At 49.7% G+C, this 25,283-nt stretch overlaps 1 protein-coding gene across 1 annotated transcript in view; it reads left to right on the top strand.

Moving 5' to 3' along the window:
* Positions 1 to 120: 120 nt before the first annotated feature.
* Positions 121 to 25,283, top strand: part of TTLL8 (tubulin tyrosine ligase like 8) — a 41,233-nt gene continuing 16,070 nt past the window's right edge. The window contains exons 1-9 of the mRNA XM_060164732.1: positions 121 to 487; positions 761 to 859; positions 8,297 to 8,388; positions 11,827 to 11,965; positions 12,614 to 12,687; positions 14,540 to 14,668; positions 15,525 to 15,639; positions 17,173 to 17,298; positions 24,456 to 24,642. Of these exons, the coding sequence (XP_060020715.1) occupies positions 121 to 487; positions 761 to 859; positions 8,297 to 8,388; positions 11,827 to 11,965; positions 12,614 to 12,687; positions 14,540 to 14,668; positions 15,525 to 15,639; positions 17,173 to 17,298; positions 24,456 to 24,642 (1,328 nt within the window). The remainder of the gene's footprint in view (positions 488 to 760; positions 860 to 8,296; positions 8,389 to 11,826; positions 11,966 to 12,613; positions 12,688 to 14,539; positions 14,669 to 15,524; positions 15,640 to 17,172; positions 17,299 to 24,455; positions 24,643 to 25,283) is intronic.

Here is a 25,283-nt window from a genome sequence, read left to right on the forward strand (position 1 = left end):
GGGGGGCTCTGTCTGACTGCCAGGGCGGGTCTGTGTGACTCTGACACCCGGAGCAGGGCGGGACCGCGTGATCCCAGGCGGGGCGCGCGCCACTCGCTGGCCCTCCTCCCCGCGGACACCATGCCCGGCCCCCGGCGCCCCGGCCCCCGCGCGGGCCGTGGCCGCGCCTCGGACTGCAGCCCCTGCCGGGGGCCCCGCCTGGATGCCCCCGACCGCGGCCTGTGGGACCCCACGGCCCCCGCGCGCTGTCGTCCCCGGAGCCGCACTCTGAGCCACTCCCGCAGCCGCTCCCGCCGCCCCCTGCCGCCCGCGCGCCCGCGCAACCCCACGCCCCGCTCCGGCCGCCGCCGAGCCGCGCTCCCCGGGCCCCGCTGCCGGCGCCCCGGTGCTGCTGCACAATGCGCCGCGCGGCCCGGGCCCGTCACCCCGGGCAACCGGAGGACGCGGGACGGCGCGACGCGGGGCGAGGGCACGGGCCCCCTCCCGGGTGAGCACGGGGCCAACCGCCCTCCGCCCCTCCGCCCCTCCGCCCCTGGGATTCTAGACCACCCCCGCGGAGTCCCGGACCTACCCTTCCTTCGGAGCTCCTGACCGCCCCCTACTCCAGACCTGCCCAGCCCTACACCTCTGGACCCCGCCTTCGGCCCCCCCACCCCGACCCTAGCCTGCGCCCCCCAACCCCAGACTTCCCCCTCCACCTCCGCCCTGCTCTTGCCCCTCTGAGTTCCCTGCTTCTATCAGCACTGATACCCCCTTGCAGGGGTCCAGGCAGTGGAAGGGAGGAAAGTTGAGGTGCCCGAGGCCGAGGCCGGAATGGAACCGTCTGCGTCATCGGAAGCGGAGCGGAGAGGAGAATCTAGTCAGTATTGTCCTGAGCCCGCCGCCCTGGGTTTCCTGAAAGGGACCGCCAAGCTCAGGCTCGGGGAGGGGGCATCCGTCTGTTCTGTTGATCTGTCTGCCCATCCTTATTCCGAAGTGCCTGCTTTAATTCCAGGAGCCTCGTAATGTCTTAATATTTATCTGACTTTGTTCTTCAAGATGCGCTCAGGTTTTCTTGGACTTTTGCATTTTTAGAATCAATTGTTAGTATAAGCCCCCCCCCAACACACACACACACACACACACACACACACACACACACACACACACACACACACACACGAGTCCTGCTGGAATTTTGTGATTCCATTGAATGTGCAGATCAATTGGGGTGAGAATTAACATCTTAATATCCAGACTTCTGACCATGAACATTAGCTCTTTCATTCTTGTCAGTAAGGTTCCCACTTTTAGTTACAGGTGTGCAAGACCTTTTGTTAGAATCACTCCCAGATAATCCATGCTTAATACTGCTGTAGGTGGTATTTTTGAGTTTCATTTTCTAATTGTCTCTAGTGTATAGAAATACAGTTGAATTCATTTTCCTGGCTTGGAAATAGAAATAATTAGATTTATTACATACACAATTTATTACATACACAATCATCACCTGCAGATCTTTTCAGTCTTAATACCTCTTATTTCCTTTTCTTGCATTATTGCATGGGCTAGCACTTTTGAGTATAATGTTGAATAGATATGATATAGTGGACATCTTTTTTTGTTTCCACACAGGAGGAAAGTGCTCAGTGTTTCACCATGAAATATGATGTATAAGTTTTTTTAAATGTTTTAAACATGATTTTTTTCACATTTCTTTGACTGTCAAGTTTTCTTTGGCAAATTTATCTAAAATATTGAATTTTCATTTTAGAACCTATTTTATAGTTATAATACAGAGGCCCTAAACTGATCCAGGTTCACCAGGATACCTTTCTCTAAGCCCTAGTGGTTAATATTTTCCCTATAAAATGTACAAGTATCTTTTAATTAAGTTGTCATTCACAAAAATTATAAATTAAACACCTATAAATCCTTGTTGCTATAAGTTTTAAAGGAAGTTCCCTTTATTCCTAGTTTACTGAGAGTTTTAAAACAAGTAGTTATTACATTTTATCATATGTTTTCTTCTGCATATTTTTTCCTTTAGTCTATCAAATGATTACATTATGGATTTTCAAATATTAAACAAACTTTGTATCCCTAAAACAAATACCACATGGTCAAGTGTACTGTTTTATATGTCACTGGATTCGATTTACAAATATTTTAAGATTTTTGTGTCTATTTTTATAAGCAAGATTGGCTTGTAATATTTCTTTCTTTTAAAAAGGTCCTTGTCAGATTTTGGTGTTAAATGTATGACCTCATTAAAAAAACTTGAAAAAGAAAAAAAGAAAGAAAGGGTTGAAAAGGCTTTTCTACTTTCCTCTTTAGTGAAAGGGTTTATATGGGGGGTTTTGGGTTTTTTTTTTTTCTTCTGAAATATTTGGACAGATTGACCTCTAATGCCATCTAGGCCTGGCTTCATTGTGGGAAACATTTTAAATATGGAGTTAATTTGTTTAACAGAAATAGGCCCATCTGGATTTTCTATTTCTTTTATGTCACTTTTGATAAGCAGTGTCGTTTAAGGAAAATGCCCATTTCATATGAATTGCCAAATTATTGACATGTGGATGTTCATAATATCTTTTTTATTGAAGTATAGTTGATTTACTATATTTATATTTATATTTATATTTCAGGTATACAGCAAAGTGATTCAGCTATATATATATATATATATGCTTTTTCAGATTCTTTTCCATTATAGGTTATTACAAGATATTATTCCCTATGCTATACAGCAGGTCCTTGTTGTGTATTTATTTTGTAGAGAGTAGTGTGTATCTGTTAATCCCAAACTCCTAATTTATTCCTCCCCTCCCACCTTTCTCCTTTGGTAACCGTAAGTTTGTTTTCTATATCTGTGAATCTATTTCTGTTTTGTAAGTAAGTTCATTTGTATCATTTTTTTTAAGATTCCACATATAAGTGATATCAAATGATATTTGTCTTTCTCTATCTGACTTACTTCACTTAATATGATAATCTCTAGGTCCATCCATGTTGCTGCAAATGGCGTTATTTCATTCTTTTTTGTGGCTGAGTAATATTTCATTGTATATGTATATATATAGGTATACCACATCTTCTTTATTCATTCATCTGTTGATGGACATTTAGGTCGCTTCCATGTCTTGGCTACTGTAAATAGTGCTGCTGTGAACATGGGGGTGCATGTATCTTTTCAAATTAGAGTTTTCGTCTTTTCCAGCTATACACCCAGGAGTGGGATTGCTAGATCATATGATAACCCTATTTTTAGTTTTTTAAGCAACCTTCATTCTGTTCTCCATAGTGGCTACACCAATTTACATTCCCACCAACAGTGTAGGAGGGTTCCCTTTCCCCACACCCTTTCCAGCATTTATAATTTGTAGACTTTTTGATGGTGGCCATTCTGACTGGTGTGAGGTGATACCTCATTGTAGTTTTGATTTGCATTTTTCTAGTAATTAGTGATATTGATCATCTTTTCATGTGCCTATTGCCATTTGTATGTCTTCTTTGGAGAAATGTCTGTTTAGGTCTTCTAAATCCCATTTTTTGATTGGGTTGTTTGTTTGCTTGATACTGAGCTGTTTATATATTTTGGAAATTAATCCCTTGTCAGTTGCATCATTTGCAAATTTGTTCTTCCAGTCCATAGGTTGTCTTTTCATTTTGTTTATGGTTTCCTTTGCTGTGCAAAAGCTTTTAAGTTAAATTAGGCCCCATTTGTTTATTTTTGCTTTTATTTTCATTGCTTTAGGAGATGGATCAAAAAAATATTGCTGCAATTTATGTCAAAGAGTGTTCTCCCTATGTTTTCCTCTAGGAGTTTTATCCAGTCCTACATTTAGGTCTTTAATCCATTTTGAGTTTATTTTTGTATAAGGTGTTAGAGAATGTTCTAATTTCATTCTTTTACCTGTAGCTGTCCAGTTTTCCGAGCACCACTTATTGAAGAGGCTGTCTTTTCTCCATTGTATATCCTTGCCTCATAGATTAATTGACCATAAGTACATGGGTTTATTTCTGGGCTCTCTATCTATTGATCTATATTTCTGTTTTTGTGCCAGTACCATACTGTTCTGATTACTGTAGCTTTGTAGTATAGTCTGAAGTCAGGGCGTGTGTACCGCCAGCTCCATTCTTCTTTCTCAAGATTGTTTTGGCTATTCAGGGTCTTTTGTGTTTCCATACAAATTTAAAAATTATTTGTTCTAGTTTTGTGAAAAATGCCATTGGTAATTTGGTAGGGATTGAATTGAATCTATATGTTGCTTTGGCTAGTGCGGTCATTTTAATATATTGATTCTTCCAATCCAAGAACACGGTATATCTTTTCATCTGTTTGTGTCATCTTCAATTTCTTTCATCAGCATCTTATAGTTTTTGGACTACAGGTTTTTTTGCCTGCTTAGGTAGGTTTATCCCTAGGTATTTTATTCTTTTCAATGCAATGATAAATGGGATTGTTTTCTTAATTTCTCTTTCTGATCTTTTGTTGTTAGTATATAGAAATGCAACAGATTTCTGTATATTAATTTTGTATCCTACAACTTTGTACTGAATTCACTGATGAGCTCTAGTAGTTTTCTGGTGGCATCTTTAGGATTGTCTATGTGTAGTATCATGTTGTCTGCAAACAGTGACAGTTTTACTTCTTCCTTTCCAATTCGGTTCCTTTTATTTCTTTCTCTTCTCTGATTGCTGTGGCTAGGACTTCCAAAATTATGTTGAATAAAAGTGGTGAGAGTGGGCATCCTTGTCTTGTTCCTGATCTTAGAGGTAATGCTTTTCACCACTGAGTATGATGTTAGCTGTGGGTTTGTCATATATGGACTTTATTATGTTGAGGTAGGTTCCCTCTAAGCCTGCTTTCTGGGGAGTTTTCATCATAAATGATGTTGAATTTTGTCAAAAGCCTTTCCTTCATCTATTGAGATGATCATGTGGTTTTTATTCTTCAGTTTGTTAATGTGATGTATCATGTTGACTGATTTGTAGATATTGAAAAATCCTTGCATCCCTGGGATAAATCCCACTTGATCATGGTGTCATGGTGTATGATCCTTTTAATGAATTGTTGGATTCAGTTTTCTGGTATTTTGTTGAGGATAATTGCATCTATGTTCAGCAGTGATATTGGCCTATAATTTTCTTTTTTTGTGATATCTTTGTCTGGTTTTGGTATCAGGGTGATAGTGGTCTCATAGAATGAGTTTGTAAGTGTTTCTTCCTTTGCAGTTTTTTGGAATAGTTTCAGAAGGATAGGTGTTAACTCTTCTCTAAATGTTTGGTAGAATTTACCTGTGCTGCCATCTGATCCTGGACTTTTGCTGGTTGGGAGTTTTAAAACTACTAATTCAATTTCAATACTGGTAGTTGGTCTGTTCATATTTTCTGTTTCTTCCTGGTTCAGTCTTGGGAGAGTGTACCTTTCTAAGAATTTGTCCATTTCTTCTAGGTTGTCCACTGTATTGGCGTGGAGTTGCTTGCAGTAGTCTCTTATGATCCTTTATATTTCTGTGGTGTGGGTTGTAACTTCTCCTTTTTCATTTCAGATTTTATTGATTTGGGCCCTCTTCCTTTTCTTCTTGATGAGTGTAGCTAAAGATTTATCAATTTTGTTTACCTTTTCAAAGAACCAGCTTTTAGTTTCATTGGTCTTTTCCATTGTTTTTTTTTAGTCTCTATTTCATTTATTTCTGCTCTGATCTTTATGATTTCTTTCCTTCTACTAACTTTGGGTTTGTTCTTCTTTTTCTAGTTGCTTTAGGTGTGAGATTAGGTTGTTTATTTGAGATTTTTCCTGTGTCCTGAGGTAGGCTTGTATCGCTACAACTTCCGTCTTAGAACTGCTTTTGCTATTATGTCTGACAGAGTTTGGATTGTTGTGTTTCCATTTTTATTTGTCTCCAGATATGTTTTAATTTCCTCTTTGATTTCTTCAGTCACTCATTGGTTGTTTAGTAGCGTACTGTTTACCCTCCACCTGTTTGTGTTTTTTGCAGTTTTTTTTCTTGTAGTTGATTTCTAGTCTCATAGTGTTGTGGTCAGTCTATTTAGAGGTTTATCAATTTGAAAAAAAATGTTTCAAAGATCCAACTTTTGGTTTTGCTAATTTTCTCTATAGTACATTTGTGGGTTTTCTTAAAAAAATTATTTATTTTTAATTTTGGCTGTGTGGGGTCTTCATTGCTGCACGCAGGCTTTCTCTAGTTGCAGAGAGCGGGGGCTACTCTTCATTGCGGTGCACGGGCTTCTCATTGCAGTGGCTTCTCTTGTTGTGGAGCACAAGCTCTAGGTGCAGGCTCAGTAGTTGTGGCACATGGGCTCAGTAGTTGTGGCGCATGGGCTTAGTTGCTTCACAGCATGTGGGATCTTCCCGGACGAGAGATCGAACCCGTGTCCCCTGTGCTGGCAGGCAGATTCTTAACCACAGTGCCACCAGGCAAGTCCCCCCAAAAACATTTTATTAATATCTCCTCTGGTAATATCTGGTATTGATGATTTGTTTGGGTTTGAATTTGCTGGTGGTTTTCTGGTGATTTCTTTGGGTTTGACTTTGAGGTGATCTTTCTAATATCTGAGATGGGTGCTTCACTGACTGTCTTTAGCCTTTATTATTTTCCACTATTTGCATCTACAGCTAAAAATTGCTTTATAAACAGAACCTAGCTACAAGATTCGATACTTGGTATTTTAACTCTCATTTAGTTAAGAAACATGCATTACTCTTTATCCCGATCTCCTCTTTGACGCGGGTTATTCAGAAGCACGTTTGTGAAATGTGTGTTAATCTCCTGTTGTTACTTTGTCTTCCGATTAAACTCCCTGACTTCACGGCTCTGTGATCAGGGGACGTGAACTATGTGGCTACGATCTATGTGGCTACTGTCCCTTTGAAATTGGTTAAGAATATCTCCGTGGTCAATTTTAATAAATGTTCCCTGTGTCCTGGAATGGGCAGGATGGCGGCCACTGAGCGAGGTGTTCTGTGTGCGTGTGAGGTGAGGGTCGGACAGTCACATTCAATCCTCATCCTCACTGACCTTTGTGGTTGTGTCAGTGACCGAGGGCAGTGCCTGTGCCTATCTGCAGCTGAGGCTACTGTGTCCTCCTGGTGGTCCTGCCAGCCCTGCTCTGGTTTGTAACTGACTGTCCAGAACTCCCCACATGTGGAAGCCCTCAGATGCACCTTGGTGTCTGCTTTGTCAGTTGAATGTATTGTATTTTTTTTCCCCGAGTCTAGGGTTTGCCTTCTCGTTTTCTTAGCCGAGGAGAACATTTCAATTTTGATAAAGTCTGATTTGCCCATTTTAGCTTCGATGGTCAGTGCTTTTGTGGAGCATCTCGGACTTGCTGCCTAGCCCGAGGCTCTGAGAGCCCCTCCCGGCTCCTGTGCACGTTTCACACTTGCGCCTGTGACCCACGTCCAGTTACCGTGTGTCCCCAGGTGGGGCTAGGGCTCCCCTCTCCATGTGGACGGGCCGCTCCTGCAGCCCCACCCCCGCTCAGGGCCTCGGTGCTCTCCCTTGCCTGCATCGGTTGGCTCCGAGGGTGTGGGTCTCTGGGGTCCACGGGGCGGAGGGAGCTGCAGGTGGAGCAGGTGGGTGGGTGGCCAGGGTGTCACTGCCTGCCTGCCCACCTGGGATGCTCTTTGGACGTCCAGGGACCATGGGTCCAGGAGGCGTCGGGAGGTCGGATGGTCTGCCGGGGTGTGTACATTGCAGGAGCATCTGCCCCGTGGAATTCAAGCCACCATCTGGGATGAGATGGCCCAGGGTGGACGGGGAGGTGAAGCACAGATGTCTGCGGTCCAGGCCTGGGCCTGGCCACAGTTAGGGCATGGGGAGAGAGAAGGGGTGGCAGTGAGGGAGGGACAGCGGGGCTCAGGGGAGCAGGGACTGGCCGGCTGAGTGTCCAGTGCTGGCAGAGACCTGGACGCGGGGAGTGACCACGGGATTGGCCTGTGCACGTGTGACCTCGGTCCGAGCTTGTCTGTGGTGGAGCCAGGAGACGCGCTGTGGAGAGAGGAGAGACGAGAGGTGGAGGAGGGAGTGGGCAGGTGCAGGAATGAGGGGTTTCATTGTAACGTCCATATGGACGCTGCTACGCTTGCTGTGTGCTGATGGGAGTCTGCTGGTCAGGGTCCAGAGAGGACCCCAGAGGGGCTGGTGGCCGGAAGGCTGGCCCAGGCAGAGGCTGAGGGCTGGCCGAGTGCTGTGGGGGGCTGGACATGGGGATTAGGCTGGTGTCTCCTGAGTCCGAATGTCACTTGTTCGCTCTTCCCTTTGCCTTGATGTCTGTTTCTCTTTTGTAGAATTAAAACGAGGAATTTCCCAAGACTTGATTTCTTCCCCCAAATTAGACAAATACAAAATAGCAAGACAATTAACGGACAAGGCAATCAAGGTAAATGCTCTTTGGGGCTCGGGGGGAGGGGTACTTTTAAGAACAGAAATTCGTTTTGGAATTTGGAGAGTGAGTTTGTTGCCTCTGACGCCCCCCCGCCCATGGGAGGCGGCCCCCGCAGTCCTGGCCCCCGCGTGGAGGCTTGTGCGAGTTACTTTGTGTCTCAGCTGTACTTTTGAAATAGGTAATGCTTTCAAAATTCGAAAAACGCAGACACATACGCGGTAAAGATCTCTCCTGCAGCCGTGCGGTCGTGTGACTGCAGCTCTGGACACACATCCCAGACAAGGGACAGACTCCTGGTGCCTCACAGACCCCCTCCCATGCCCTCCCCCCGCCCCAGGCTCCCGGGTGACACGGTGAGGACACTTGCATGTGAGAGGGGTTTGTGCCCAGGAGAGGAACTCTGGGGCTCGAGTGGGGCAGCTGGCATACCCACCCACTTCCTCAAGGGGGAGGCCTACCTTTCAGCAGAACGGGAGAATCTGGGGGAGATAAAGAAGGACAAGCGTTCTTCAAATGGGGGCAGGTGGCTCCACGGCTACCACTCTGAGAACGTGATCCTCTGTCCTTATCACGCGTTTGCGTTGCTCAGGCCGGGACAGTGGGGAAGCACTGACAAAGCCAACACACATTAACACGTGGAAATGTGCTCATTCCCTTAACTTTCTTCTGAAGCACAGCACACACATGCGAGTGTACAGATCATAAGTGCACAGCTCAGGCTGTGATGGGCTGGATGTACCTGGAGAGAGAAGCACAGCACAGGTGACGTATGTCATCAGCATGAACCCCTGCAGACATGACAGCACCTCTGCCCCCTTGGAAGCTGCCTCCCGCCCTAGTTATTCCCAAATCCTGGCAACCACGGATGTGCCCTTTGTGCTTCCTACCACTGTCCTTTCTGGGACTTCGTATAAGTAGAATTTAATCTTCAGATTTTCTTCTGAGACCTTAAAACATATAAACATTCAGGGCTACAAACATCCCACTAAGTACTGCTTTAGCTGCATTTCAAAAGATTTCATTTTGTAGTGTTTTTGATGAGATTCAGTTCAAAGTATTTTATAATTCATATTATTGCTTTTCATTGACTGTGTGTTACTTAAAACTATGGTTCTTAATTTCTAAACTGGTGGCTCTTTTTCTAGTTATTTTGATATTGATTTCTAGTTTGATTGCCTGTGGTTGAGGATGTAATGGGTACAATGTTATTCCACTGAAATGTGTTCAGACCTGCTTTATACCTAGCATTTTGTTAATTTATATAAAAGTTGATGTAGAGTGCTATATTCGCAGCCATCAGGGTAGAGCTTGTTATTTGCGTTGTTGAAGTCTTCTAGCCTTATTGAAATTTTTTTCTCTGTGTTCTCTAATTTACTGGGAGAAGCATGTTACATATCCTGTTGTAATTGGGGATTTGTCTACTTTGTGTTTCTGCCAGTTTTTGCTCTATATAATTTATAGCCATCTTAATGGGTGCAAATGTATCTTTCTGGTGAATTGAACGTTTGCTTTAAATTATGGGATGATTTTCTTTACTTTAGTGATGTTTCTTTGTCCCAGAGGCTATTCTGTCTCCTATATAGATCCTTTTATTTTTTATCTATCTGTAAGGTTGTGCTTTTGATTTTCTCCTGTAAACAACATAGATTTAGATTAAAAACAGATACAGTCTGGCACTCTTTACCTTTTAACTGGAGCATGTTGTGTATTTATCTATATTAAACACTGGTGTATTCCCATCGTGTTGCATTCATCTGGCTTGCACTGTCTGTTCAGTTTTCCTCTCCTCTCATGCTTCCTTGTGGACTGATTACTTTTTATTTTTCCATTTTCCCTCTCTTATGTTAGAAATCTTGTACTCTTTTTTGTCCTTTTGTAGTTCCCTTATGTATTGTACTGTGCTGACTTATTAAAGTTAATCAGATTTTCTGAAGTCATTCAGTTGGACTCCAGTTAAGGAGAGGATTGGACACAGCTGGGAGGTCTTGCTGGAGCTGCAGGGCACTGACATTCCTGCTGTTGTCATACTCCCTGCCCGCCTCTCCTCACAGTGGCCCCTGTCGTGGTGCACGGCCCTGTCGAGGGTGAGGCCAGGCTTTGGACTGAGGTTCTGATTAGAAGGGGGCTTGGAGGTCTTTCATGTGGGCGCTGGGACTTGAGTTCTCAGCGTCTGGCCACAAGCCCACACGTTCTTGGCATGTGTTCCCAGTCTTCCCGCTGGGACCCGTGTTAGCTACCAATGCTGCTTGACAAATCACCATGAATTTAGCCTCTTAAACACACCACGTATTATCTCCTGTGGGTCAGGGGTCCAGGCTGGGTCCTCTGCTCAGTGTCTGTCAAGGGTGAAATGAAGCATCAGCCAGATGGGGTCTCATCTGAAGGCTCAACAGGGGAAGGACCTGCTTCCAAGCTTCCTCAGCTTGTTGGCAGAATTAATTTCCTTGTGGCACCTTCTTCAAAGCCAGCAGTGGAGAGAGACAGTCTCTGCTGTTTTCAATCTCTGACTTGAGAGAATCCTGGACCCTCTTTTAAGCGGCACACCTGATTAGGTCAGGCCCACCCAGGATAATCTGTCTTTCAAATTCAGAGTCTTATTAGGGACCCTAGTGAGTTTGAGCCGCCTCCCCCTGCTGCCCTGGCCTCCCCTCTTGCTCTCACAAGCTAATGAGGCCCTAAGCTCATGAGGCCCTAAGCTCACTGCTGACCATACCCCTGTTCCCTGACCCTGCCCTGCAGCTGCTGCCCTCTGACCCCGTCCAACGGATGTGTCCAGGCTATGTCCTCAGCAGCATGGGCCCTGGGGCTCCAGCATGACCATCACTCTCCTGCCCTCTGTCCCTCATCTGGGAAGGCAGACGATGCAAGCTACCAACTCCCTGCCTGGCCCCTGGCAGCTGGCCTCATTCCCACAGTGATGGGCAGAGCCCCCAGCTCCCCTGGTGCTGGCCCTGGGCAGGTCGCACTGCCCCTCCAGCCACTGGTGGGCATTTGTTCCCCCCTCTCCTCTCAAACCTCGAGCAGCTCCCCCACCCCAGGCATGAGGGGCGGTCACCTTTGCAGAGAAAAGAAAGCCGCAGAGCACAGGCCCTCGGGCCCTGTCCTGCATCCCACCTTTCAGACCTGGAGCTGCCCTGAGCTGGAGTCTGAGCCTCAGGAAGCATCGAGGTCCTGGCTGTGCTGTGCCTCCTGGCCTCCACGTCTGGGGCAGCAGGCATACACACGGCGCAGTGGGGCTGCCCGGGGCTGCCCGGGGCTGCCCGGCCCCAACCCGTCGGCGCTCCCAACGCTCCTGGGGGATTTTCTCGGAGCAGAACACAGGTGTCTTCCCGCCGGCGCAGCCTGTGTCATCCTGAGAGTAGACTCCTCTTGCGGAGACAAGATTAACTCGTTTTCAATTCTTTAATTTCAAATACACTCTTGCAATTCAAGGAAAAGAAGATCTTCTCCATCTACGGACACTCCCCGGTGATCCGGGCCTCCCTGCGGAGGAAGGGCTGGGTGGAGAAGAGGTTCCACTTTCTGCCCAAGGTCGTTCCGAGTGTCAAAGACGAAGGGGAAGGAGCGCCAGGTAGAGTACTGGAGGTGTCTTGTGTTTCGGTGTGAGAGGTTTGTGTGTATGTCACGAGGACCCAGACGTGAGTCGATTCTGCGGGTCCTGTGCCGTGGCCTCGCCCTTGGGGAAGGAGTCACCTCCCGGCCCCCGCCCCAGGCGTCCGGGCACTGGCGAGCCCTTTCAAACCCTGGTACTGGTCACTTCTTGGTGTCCCACCGTCCATGCCCAGACCTCCTCCTGTGTCTGGATGGTGCTCATCGTCCTTTAGCGGCCTGGCGCTGACTGTCCCTCCTCTGCCCCATGCTTGGCCCCCAGCAGTGCCCGCTGCACCCAGCCCCTGGTCACGGGTCCTCCCTGACCCCACCTGTGCCTGCCCCCTGCTCGGCACAAAGTCTTCATCCTCTTGGCTCCAGGGTCTGCGCTGGGCCCTGTCCCACACGGTGCTTGAGACCCAGCTCACAGCCCTGCCCACGTCCCGGGTCCCCGACCCTGGCACGGCCCCTGGCGGGGGTGCCACGCGGTGGACACCCGAGCCTGACTCGACCCTGCTCCTTTCGGGACCCACGGGGGCACCTGCTCCGCACTGGGCCCTGTCGTGGGCCCGGCTGTGGTCACGCCTTCCGGCCATGATGCACTGACATCTCCTGTGTGTTGTGTTTGCAGAAAACAAACATGCTGAAGGCAAAGAAAGTCAAGAAGTGGCTTTGAGGAAAACAGACGACATCCACGATGTGATGGTAGGTCCCGTGGGCTCTGGAGGGGTCTCGGCTGACGTTTACCTGCCTTTGTGCCGTGTCCTGGCGGGGGAGATGTGGCAAAGCCACGGTCACGCCCGGCCTCGAGGACATGCGCGCGAGTGCATGCGTGTGCACGTGTGTGCGTCCGTGTGCCCCGTGTTTCTGAGTGTCCACGTGTGTGCCTCCACGTGTGGGCAGGCAAGCTGGGCCTGTGGTCTGTGGAAACCCTGTGGGACAGGATCAGAACGGCCCCCAGGCGGCGACGGTGGCGGTGGAGTCTGCTGGACGCAGCGCCTGCCTGCGGGGCGGGGCAGCTGCCCCAGGGCCCAGCTCCCGGGCCTCGATGCTCCCTGGTGGCAGGCCAGCCATCAGGGATGGGCTTTGCAGAGCTGTGCGGCCCCGGGAGGGCTCTGCTGGCCGATAACAGAGGGTCACTGCGACTCAAGGGGCGGGAAGAAAGTTAAAACAAGACCAAACAGCGTCCACCGCGAGCAAGCGTGACGCGTTGACCGCACTGAAGAGCTCCTGTCCCTCATGTGACCCCGTGAACGGAACGAAAAGACGAGCCGCTCAGGGAGGTACTTGCAGGGCTTACGAGTTAAAAGATCTGGTACTCAGAACATGTGACGCGCTCACAGGCCAGGAGCAGATGACGATCCAATAGAAACGGGCAAAGCCCCGACAGGCCGGGGAGCCCATCACTGCAAGTTCCCAGAGCGGATTCCTTTCTGTGAAAGTCGACCGTGAGGCTGGGGGGCCGTCCACGGGTAGGGGGCGTGGGCAGTCGGCGGGGGTGGGTGCAGGGGGCCGGGCCTGCGCAGGAGCGTCAGCTCTGGACCGAAGGCCGTTTCTCACCCCAGGCGCCCGGGGGGCCACCAAGCTGCTGTCTGTGCTTCCGTGTACGACGGTTCATCACACAGTGTGACAAATGACACTTACACGGGAAGGTGGCAGCAGGAGCTGTACATGTCACTCTGAGAGCGGGAACGAGGACCAAGGGCTCGAGCCCAGCGTTCAGGGAGCTGGGTGGGTGCGTTTTGGAAGTGGCGTTGGCGGCCTGGGCCCCAGCAGCCCCCTCCCTGCACCCCCCAGCAACAGTGCTGTTGTCGGGTGGGGGGAGCCAGTCCTGCCGGAACACAGGGGTCAAGGTCGATTGACCTGAGTCACGGGGGGCTTAGGTGGTCCTGATATGCTGTCTGCAGACAGTGACCACAAAGGGTGTCCGGGTCATCTCTAGGGTAGGATTTTGGAGAATCTTTCCCTTTCCTAGTATCTCTTTGTATGGTTAGAAATTTTGACCAAAAACATGCCATTTTTGTAAACACAAAAGTGCAGACACCAAGGACACCCCAGTCACCCACCCGTTTCTCGTCCCGGGCGCCCGGGTGGCCACCAAGCCTCTGTCTAAACTTCCGTGTACGACGGTTCCTCACACACTGTGACAAATGACAGCTGCTCTCATGGGCCCCTGCATTCTGAAGGTGCGGGGGCAGCGGAGGAGCCTGTGTCCCGGCGGCCAGGGACGGGGACTCTCCCAGGTCCACACGTGGTGTGTCCCTGCGGCCAGCGTGGGCACCCATGGGGGGCGCAGCTCAGACCTCACTCGGGGCCCCTGCAGCCCAGACCCCGAAGCCCCCCACCCCTGTGCCATCGGAAGCCCTGTGTGGTATCTACTCCCACGTGAGCCCGCAGCAGACCCTCGAGGAACGTGCGAGGCCGCAGTCAGGATGGGAGTCACGGAAATCACACGCCGCTTCTCACCTAAACCCCGGTTCCTTTAGTCTTGGCGTGTCCCATTGTCAGAGACGTGAGCCTTGGGTGCTGGGTGTGGATGAAGGTTTTTTCTTGCCAGTCCAGGTTGGTAAAAAATGAAACACCATACTTCCTCTGGACAATCAAAAGGGACATCATTGACTATCACAGCCTGAGCTGCGACCAGATGCTGAATCACTACGGGAAGACGGCGTCCTTCACCACCAAGGTGAGTGGGAGGGCTGGGGGCGCAGGCGGGGCAGCACCCCGCCTCCTGAAATGCCAGCACCTCCGGAGCCGGGCGCGCCACTCGGGGACCGGTTCCCTGGGGGCGCCTCTCCAGGACTGGAGTCTCCTGCTGGCCTGGCCCGGCAGCAGAGTCCAGAGCCGCTCCGTGCTGCTGCCCTCAGACCGCCCCCCAGAGCCCCTGTGCCCCTCGCCCTGTGTCCCTGGGCGGCCCCAAGCGCACAGGCCAAGCCCAAGACAGGGCAGGTGACGGCTGACACCGCAGCCCGACCCAGGCTCTGGGCCCTGGAGGGGCTTCGGATCCCAGGGGGGCCGGGCCACCCTCACCTGCGCTGTGACTTCCAACTGCAGGGGGCATTGCCACACGGGCACTTCCTGCCCTCTCCCCCTTTCAGCCGCCAGCCCGTCCAGGCAGCCGTTCCCCATTTACCCTGAGGGCTGAGGCTAGGGGCGGGGCCAGCCCGGGAGGGACAGGCCTGTGTGTACCCCCTGGGAGCGATTGGGTAAAGGGGCTTCCCTGGCAACAAGGGCACCGTCCCCTAAACCCTCAAGGGTGACAGAGGAGCAGGGATGAAGTGCACGGCTGCCCCCGGGGCTCCCTGTAGGGCTCCGGCCCCCCCCCACATCCTTGCCAGGCCTTGGGCCGCTGGTGTCCTTCCGGGTGTGGGCGATGCGGACGGCCCAGTGGGGCCGGGCGGCTGGGGAGGGGCGGCTGCAGGAGGTGCCCTCCCGGGAGCCCACTGGAGCCGGTGCTGCCCAGCCAGGCCCGTGGGCACTAAGAGTGGTCCAAGCTGGCCTGGCGCGTGGCCGGCGGGCCTGACGTGCCGCTGTCTCTGGAGATCGGGCTGTGCGTGAGCCTGCGGAGCCTGCCGTGGTACGTCCAGGCCAACCCCGACTCCTTCTTCCCACGCTGCTATGGCCTCTGCACCGAGAGCGAGAAGCGAGAGTTCCTGGGTGAGTGGCTGGCGGCCCGGCCGAGGCGCCTGGCATTGAGCGTTGGGCCCGGAAACCCGGCGGGGCCTCTTTCTGGCCCACCTTCCTGCAGGAGGGGCCGCAGGGCTGGGGGTGGGGGTGGGGTGATGGCGGAGGGCCCGGTCCCATCCCAGCACCTGGGACCTCAGCTCTGTTTCACGTGGTAGGAGCCAGTCTAGAAACTTCCATGGGCAGCGTCTGCAAGGCAGGAGGCCAAGTGTCAGCAGCTTGGTTCTGACGAGGCTTCTGGGAGAGGCCGGCATGGGGGTGGTGCTGGGCCTGGGTCTGGGTGCCTGGGGCACACGGGGACAACGGCCTCTGGGCTGGGGACAAAGGCTGGTGCCTGGTTCGATCTGCCTGGAGGCACAGGAGAGAGAAGGAGAAGGGCAGGGCAGGCAGGGAGGGGGTCGTTCGGGGGGGACCCGTGTTTCCTGAGCGCCCGTCTGGGGGGCTGTAGAGAGCGGCATCTGCCCAGCACCCCTGCCCTGTGCCCTGACCCCAGGCCGGGGCTCCCAGGAGCCAATGGCCGGCTGCAGGACAAGGCAGGGGCGGGGCGGGGGCAGAGGTGAGAAGCGCAGCGGGGGCAGGGCCGTGAGCAGGGGCCTCGCAAGATGGGGCGCCGGGCTGGCTGGGGAGCTCCAGGCCAGCCCTGCAGCAGGCAGTGTGCCCGCACGTCCTCGGGCAGAGGGCTGGTGATGTCAGGAGCATGTGTTCTGATGGACGGAGGGGGGTGGGTGAGGGGCCGCGTGGGGGGCTCAGGTTCTGGGTGTTTCCAGGGCAGCAGTAGTGCCAGGCCGGTGGATGCTGGGTAGGGTGGCCTCAGCTGAGGTGGGGAAGGAGCTGGTTTGGGAGAGAAGTTGCTGGAATATCCAGCTACTTGGGGTGGGGAGCAGCCTCGCCTCCCAGGCCCCTCACGGAGGCGAGCCTCCCCTGGCCGCTGCCCCTGGCATGTGACAGGCGCTCAGAGGCAGCCTGGCTCCAAGCCTGGGTCTGGGGGACCCTGAGCTGCCTCTGTGCTGGTGGATACAGCAGGGCCCCCAGCCACCCGCAGTTAGAGCGGTGGGAGCCAACGTGTCCAGGAAGGTCCGGAGGGGCTCGTGTGATGGGGAGGGTCCCGGTGCTGTCAGCAGGGGGCTCTTCTAGAAGGATCCCTCTGTGCAGGGCTGAGGACACGGGGGCAGGGAGAGGTGGTGACGGTGCCCACAGACCGTGGCCCTGGGGGTGCAGGAGAGGGGCAGGAAACGGGGTGGGTGGATTCTGCCTCTGGGCTGTAGGCAGGGTGGATGCGCAGCTGGGGCGGAGGTCCTGGGGCGGATGAGGCTCCCCTCCGCAGAGGAGGGAGGATGAGTGTGGAGGTGGAGGGTGTGGACAGTGGGGGAGCGCCCGGCCCCCGGAGGGCTCTGAGGCAGGAGTGAGGCCCCCGCACGCAGTGGGATGCCGGGCTGGGAATGGCTGGCGCTGGCTGAGTTCCCGTCCCCAGCGCAGGCACGGGGGTGAGGCTTGGTGTCCTTTCAGACGACTTCCGGCGCACGGTGGCCTCCAGCATCCTCAAGTGGGTGGTCAGCCACCAGAACTGCAGCAGGAGCACACCCAAGGGCTGGAAGGAAGAGGCCGGTGACAGTGGCCCCAGCAACAAGCGAGGTGTGTGCCGCCTCGGCGTGGCCAAGGCCGTGGCACCCTGGGAGGACAGTGACGGGAGGGGCCGTGGAGCTGTGCATCCAGGGTGGGGCTGCAGCTCTGCCCGACCCCCAGTCTCTTCCAGCAGAATGCCATGGGAATGGCGCTCCTGGGTCATGTAGGGAGTCGTGGGCCACCGTGGGTTTAGGCCTACAAGACCCAGATAAGTCCTTTTTGTTGTTATTCACTTTCACAGAACAGTTTTAGGTCCACAGTGAAGTTGAGCAGGAGGTACAGGTGTCCCGTGTACCCTCTGCCCTTTCCTCCCCTGTGTCAACATCCTCCTCCAGATGGTCCATTTGTTATAAGTGATGAACCTACACTGACACGTCATCATCACCCAGACCCCACAGTTTACATCAGGGTTCCCTCTTGGTTTGGACAAATGTATAATGACATGTATCCACTGATATAGTATCTTTCAGAGTAGTTTCACTGCCCTGAAAGTCCTCTGTGGTCAGCCTGTTCATTCCTCCTGCCCCTCTGTGGTCAGCCTGTTCATTCCTCCTGCCCCCCAACATCTGAGCTTTTTGTTGTCACCACAGCTTTGCCTTTTCCAAAATGTCATGCAGTTGGAATCATACAGTGTATATGACTCAGACAGGCTCCTTTCACTTACTAATGTGCATTTAAGGTCCCTCCTTAAATCCCTCCTTAAGTCATGCCTTGATAGCTCATTTCTCTTTAGCACTGACTAACATTCCACTGTCTGGATGGAACAGAGTTTGTTCATCCTGTCACCTGTTGAGGGACATCTTGGGTGCTTTCGAGTCTTGGCAGTTATGATTAAAGCTGCATACAGGCTTTTGTGCAGCTGTAAGTTTTCAACTCACTTGGTAAATACCAAGGATCACGACTGCTGGATAATATGGCAAGAGTATGTTTAGTTTGGTAACAAACTGCCAAGCTTGTTCCAAAGTGGTTGCTACACCGTTTTGTGCTCCCGCCAGCAATGATGAGAGTTCCTGTTGCTCCACATCCTGGTGAGCATTTGGTGATGTCAGAGCTCTGGATCTTGGCTGTTCTAGTAGGTGTGTAGTGGTGTCTCACTGTAGTTTTAATTTGCGTTCCCCTGACAATATATGACGTTAAACATCTCTTAATATACTTATTTGCCATCTGTATATATTCTTTGGTGAGGAGTCTGTTCAGCTTCCCTCCAGTTTTAAATCGGGGTGTTTGTTTTATTGTTGAGTTTTAAGGGCTCTTTGCATATTTTGGGTACCAGTACTTTAGTGTATGTGTCTTTTGGAAATATTTTCTCCAAATTTACAGCTTGTTTTCTAATTCTGTTGATGATATCTTCCACAGAGCAGAAGTTTTACATTTCAGTGAAGTCCCACTTATCAATTATTTTTTTCACGGATTGTGCCTTTGGTGTTGTATCTAAAAAGTCGTCGTCATACCCAAGTTCATCTTGGTTTTCTCCTATGTTATCTTCTAGGGGTTTTATAGCTTTGTGTTTCAACTTAGGTCTATGATCCATGTTATGTTAATTTCTATGAAGGGTGTAAGGTCTGTATCTAGATTCTTTTTTTCTTTTTGGCCTGCACATATCCATTTGTTCCAGCACCATTTGTTTGCAAAGACTGTCTTTGCTCCATTGTATTGCCTTTGTGCCTTAGTCAAAGATCAGTTGACTGTATTTGTGTGGGTCTATTTCTGGGCTCTCTAGTCCACTGATCTATTTGTCTCTTTTTCACCAATACCACACTATCTTGATTATTGTAGATTTATTGTAAAGCTCAAATTTAGATGGTGTCAATCTTCCAACTTTGTTCTTCTCCTTCAACATTGCGTTGGCTATTCTGGATTTTTTTGCCTCTCCATATAAACTTTAGAATCAGTTGGTCAATATCCACAAAATAACTTGCTGGGATTTTGATTGGGATTGCTTTGAATCTATAGATCAAGTTGGGAAGAACTGACATCTTGACAATGAGTTTTTTCTATTCATGACCATAGAATCTCTCTCCATTAATTTGTTCTTCTTTGATTTAAGTAATCAGAGTTTTGTACTTTTCCTCATATAGATCTTGTACATATTTTGTTAGATTTAATTATGTATTTATTTCATATTTGGAGTGCTAATGTAATGGTATTTTGTTTTTAATTTCAAATTCCAATTATTAATTGCTGGTGTATAGGAAAGTGATTGACCATAACCACTTACTAGTTCCAGAAGTTTTTTTGTTGTTAATTCTTTTAGATTTTCTACCTAGACAATCATGTCATCTCTGAATAAAAACAGTTTTATTTCTTCTTTCCCAATTTGTTTACTTTTAATTTTCTTGTCTTATTGCATTAGCTAGGATTTCCGGTATGATGCTGAAAAGGAGTGTTGAGAAAGGACATCCTTGCTTTGCTCCTGATTTTAGTAGGAAAGATTCTAGTTTCTCACCATTAAGTATAATGTTAGCTGTAGGTTTTTTGTAGATATTCTTTATCAAGTTGAGGATATTCAACTTGATGTTCTATTCCTAGTTTTTTGTTTGTTTGTTTGTTTGTTTGGTGGTACGCAGGCCTCTCACTGTTGTGGCCTCTCCCGTTGCAGAGCACAGGCTCCGGACATGCAGGCCCAGCGGCCATGGCTCACAGGCCCAGCCGCTCCGTGGCATGTGGGATCCTCCCGGACCAGGGCACGAATCCATGTCCCCTGCATCGGCAGGCGGACTCTCAACCACTGTGCCACCAGGGAAGCCCCTCTATTCGTAGTTTGTTGAGAGTTTTTATCATAAGTGGGTGTTGAATATTATCAAGTGCTTTTTTTGCATCTATTGATATGATCATGTAATATTTCTTCTTTAGCCTGTTGGTATGATGGATTACATGAACTGATTCTTGAATGCTGAACCAGTTTTGCATACCTGGGATAAATGTGACTTGGTCATGGTGTATAATTCTTTTTATAAATTGTTAGATTTAATTTGCAAATATTTTGTTGAGGATTTTTACAAATATGTTCATGAGAGATTTTGGTCAACAGTTTTCTTTTCTTGTGATACCATTGTCTAGTTTTGGTATTAGGGTAATGCTGGCCACAGAGAATGAGTTACAAAGTACTCCCTCTGCTTCTATCATCTGAAAGAGATTGTAGAGAATTGGTATACATTTTTCCTTAAATGTTTGGTAGAATTCACCTGTGAATCCATCTAGGACTGGTGCCTTCTGTTTTGGAAAGTTATTAACCATTGATTCGATTTTTTTAATAGGTATAGGACAATTCAGATTGTCTATTTCTTCTTCTTTGAGCTTTCGCAGATTGTATATTTCAAAGAATCAGTCCATTTCACCTAGATTATAAAATTCGTCGGCATAAAGTTGTTCATAGTATTCCTTTATTATCCTTTTAATGTCCATGAGATCTGTAGTGATGTCACCTCTTAGTTTTATGATATTAGTAATTTATGTCATCCATCCTTTTTTGTTTTTAGTTAACCTGACTAAAGGCTTATTAATTTTATTGATGTGTTCAAAGAACCAGCTTTTGGTTTCACTTATTTTCTCTATTGATTTCCCGTTTTCAATTTCATTGATTTCTGGTCTAAGTTTGTGTTTTTTTCTAATTTATTTATTTTATTTATTTATTTTTGGCTGTGTTTGGTCTTCATTGCTGCGCGTGGGCTTTCTCTAGTTGCAGTGAGTGGGGGTTACTCTTCGTTGTGGTGCACAGGCTTCTCACTGCAGTGGCTTCTCTTGTTGTGGAGCAGGGGCTCTAAGTGTGCGAGCTTCAGTAGTTGCGGCACGTGGGCTCAGTAGTTGTGGCTCGCGGGCTCTAGAGCACAGGTTCAGTAGTTGCAGCACATGGACTTAGTTGCTCCGTGGCATATGGGATCTTCCCGGACCAGGGATTGAACCCATGTCCCCTGCATTGGCAGGCGGATTCTCAACCACTGTGCCACCAGGGAAGTCCCTGGTCTAAGTTTTATTATTTATTTTCTTCTGTTTGAGTTTGATTTGTTCTTCTTTTTCTGGCTTCCTAAGATAACAGCTTAGATAGTTAGTTTCAGATCTTTCTTCATTTCTAATATATGCATTCAGTGCTATAAATTCCCCTCTAAGCACTGCTTTCATTGCATCCCACAAATTTTGATGTATTGTATTTTTATTTTCATTCAGTTCTAAATATTTAAAATTTTTCTTGGGATTCTTCTCATTGACTCATGTGTTATCAGATGTATGTTGTTTAGTCTCCACATACTTGAGGAGTTTTCCAGCTATCTGTATCTTCTGATTTCTAGTTTAATCCATTGTGGTCTGAGAGCATATATTTTATGATTTCTATTCTTTTACATTTGTTAAGGTGTGTTTTATGGCCCCAAAGTGGCCTATTTTGGGAACTGTTCCAAATGAGCTTGAGAAGAATGTGTATTCTGCTGTTGTTGGATGAAGTACTGTATAGATGTCCATTATATCCAGTTGGTTGACGGTGCTATTGAGTTCACCTACGTCCTTACGGATTTTCTGCCTGCTGGATCTATCCATTTCTGAGAGAGGGGTGTTGAAGTCTCCAACTCTAATAGAGCTCATCTATTTCTCCCTGAAGTTCTATCAGTTTGTGCCTCATGTATTTTGATGCTCTGTTGTTAGGCACGTACATGTTAAGTGTTGCTATGTCTTCTTGGTGTATTGACCCCTTCATCATCATGTAACATTCTTTTCATCCCTGATAGTTTTCCTTGCTCTGAAGTCTGTTCTGTCTGAAATTAATATAGATACTCCTGCTTTCCTTTATTAGTGTTAGCAGGGTATATTTCTCTCCATCCCTTTGCTTTTAATCTATATGTGTCTTCATTTACAGTGGAATTCTTGTTGAAAACACAGTTGGGTCTTATTGTTTGATCACTGTATAATCTCTTTTAATTGATACATTTAATCGTTGACATTTAAAGTGATTATTGATATGGTTGGAGTAACAGCTCCCATATTTATTACTGTTTTCTATTCGTTGCCCTTGTCCTTTGTTCCTATTGTTTTCTACTCTTTTTCTGCCTCTTGTGGTTCTAATTGAGCATTTTGTATGATTTCATTTTCTTTCCCTTCCTAGCATAGCAGATATATATAGATATATATAAATTTTTTTAGTGGTTGTCCTATAGTTTGCAATATACATTTACAATGAATCAAACTGCATTTTCAAGTAACATTGACCACTTTACAGTAATGGGAATATTTTATAACAAAATATTCCTAGTTCCTCCCTCCTGTGCCCTGTATCTTTGCTGTCATTTATTTCACTTATCCATAAGCTATAATCTGGATATATTTTTTCTATTTTTATTTTTAATAATAATTATTAAATTATTATGTTCTGTCAGATCAATTAAGGATTAAAAAAGTAAAGTTTTAATTTTCCCTTTATTTATTCCTTCTCTAATGCTCTTCCTTTCTTTATGTGGATCTGAGTTTCTGATTTATGCCATTTTTTTCTCTCCTAAGGATTTCTTTCTTTTAACATTTCTTGCAAGCCAAGTCTACTGGCAAAAAATCCCCTCTTTTTTTTTTTTTTTTTGTCCGATACAGTGCTTTGTAGTCCTGTGATCAGGTCTCAGTCTTTGCTGAGCCTGTGCCCTTGGACTGTGACCTTCACCACCGCTTCTCCTTTTTCCCCTTTGGTGGGATAGGATGGCTAGAGGCGGCGGAGCTGGGTATTTTCCTGCCCCAGCGTTGATTAGGCCCTGATCAGACCCTGGCAGGTCACACTCTGGTGACTATTTCTCCTGAGGGCAGCCTTGTTAGGAACAGAGTGTTCCTTTCCTCCTCTCCCGTCAGAAACACAAGGGGATTTTCCTCCGATACTCACTGTGACCCCAGGTCAGACTCTTGGAGGTAAAACTGACAAAAGTACGGGGCCCCCAAAGATGAGCGCTGGGGTTTCTAAGTCTCAGGATTGTCCACGCTGAGCCTCCAGCAGCTCGTCCATCGCAGCAGGTGGGTTTCCTTCCCTGGCGCCGGCTCCCAACTCGTCCATTGCAGCAGGTGGGTTTCCTTCCCTGGCGCCGGCTCCCGCACAGGTTTCTGCTCTGGTGACTCTCTGTACCTGCCCATCCGTCTCACCAGTTTGGGGCAGGCTTTTGCCCTGTGACCTCAGTTCTCGGATAGATCTAAGAACAGCTGGTGATTTTCCGGTCTGTTCAGGTTTTCACCTGCTGTTGGGGTGGAGTGGCAGCTTCCAGGCTCCTTACATGCTGGACACCAGAAGTGAATTTTCACTTTAAAATGGTTATTTTTATATTTTGTGGAGTTCACCTCAGCACATTTAAGAAATGCATGTTGTAATCTCTGCAGCAACCGCAAAGCTCGAGCGCTTTCTCCCAGGTCCGTGCTCGCTGGCGGCCGCTGGGTCCATCAGGGCTGCCGTCTCAGTGGCTGTGCCTGGGGCTTGTGCAGGTGTCTCCGTACACCTTCCAAGCAGGCTTGTTCTGCAGGCTCCTGTCCCGTAGCCCCACGACAGGGTTCAGCTCTCACCCCATCTCCGCATCCAGCCTGGGGACTGCTGGCTTTGTGTGGGGGGCAGGCCGCCACGTGAGGGGGGGGCCAGGTGCATGAGGTCTGCCTTCACCTGGGCGGGGGCCTCCCTGTGTTCAGTGCTCCCCAGACCAACAGCGATCTTGACTCACAGGCTCCAGAAGGAGAGGGTGCTGTGTGAGAGGTCGGATGCTCAGAGCCACAAAGCCCACGCATGCTGGGGCTCTGAGAAGTGCTAGACGTACAGGGAGGTGCTCCCCCAGCCTCCCACAGGGCTGGCAGGCATCACTGCAGGGCTGTCCACGAATACCTGTTCTTTTCTCACTGAGGACCAAGTGTGTGCTCAGAAGCAGAGGTTTTGTGGAGAGCTCATCAGAAGTGCTGTTTCATTCCCACCCGAGGGACTGAGAGTCTAGTCGGAGGGTGCAGCGGGGAGGGGGCACGGTGCAGTGGGGGGCAGCTTCGGGAGGGGAAAGGTTACCTGCCCAGGCCCAGGTGTGGTGTCCAGGGCGGCTACCCAGAGAAGCGAGAGCCCTCACCGTGAGACCCTGAGGCACAGACAGGTAGGGTGGCCTTTGCCTGTGCCCCCAGTGGTGCCACTGCATGGGGGCGGGTGGTGGCCCAGGCCCCACGTGCTTGTCCTTGGGTTTCAGTTCCTGAGAGCACAGGATCGAGGCTCACAGGCCTCTCAGGGCAGCTGGTGGACGTCGCGTGCAGGGCGTGCGAGGCCTACCTGGGGCGGCTGGAGCACGAGGACATCGACCTCTCTGAAGACGCCGCCAAGGACCTCACGGAGGACGAGTGGAAGGACCTGACCCAGCAGTACTACAGGCTCATTCAGTAAGAAGCCTGGTCGGTGCCCTCTGGGGCCTGCCCGCTGCTCGCGTTATCCAGGGGACGCTGGGTGGGCTTTAGGGGTTGTCTGGGGACGTTGGCCCCTGGGACGTCTGGGGCACCTGTCTGGGAGTTGGGGTGCCTTTTGGGGTGCCTGCCCAGGCCCTTGTTGGCTGATAAGAGGATGACACGGCCGGGCGAGCCTGTGGCGCCTTGCGCACCCTGCGTGTCCTTTGCGTCATCTGGGGCCGCAGCCGCCCTGGGCGTCCCCTTCGCGGCCCGGCTGGCTCTGGGTGGTCGGGACCGGCAGGGCCGTTGCTCGGCCCAGGCCTCCTGACTCCACGACCTTCAATTGCCCCCCACTACCCGGGGGCCCTCTGCGGAGGGCTGCGACCTCTCACAGTGGCCGACGGCGAGAAGCTGGGGCAGAGGCGGGCCAGCACCCGCGGCGGGAGCAGCTGTCCGCCGAGGGAACATGGCAGCAAAGCTGGAGCCCTCGTTTCGGAGGGTCTGCCTGCGGTGCACACGCACCATCCCGGGGTCGTTTCTGTTGTTTTACTCCTTTCCTTCTTTGGATCAAATACTTTCTTCTTTACTGGATGTAAATGCGGTAAAGGGCGCGCCATGTGCTGCTGGTATTTGTCCAG

This window comes from Lagenorhynchus albirostris, chromosome 11 (assembly GCF_949774975.1).
Source record: "Lagenorhynchus albirostris chromosome 11, mLagAlb1.1, whole genome shotgun sequence".
NCBI lineage: Eukaryota > Metazoa > Chordata > Mammalia > Artiodactyla > Delphinidae > Lagenorhynchus > Lagenorhynchus albirostris.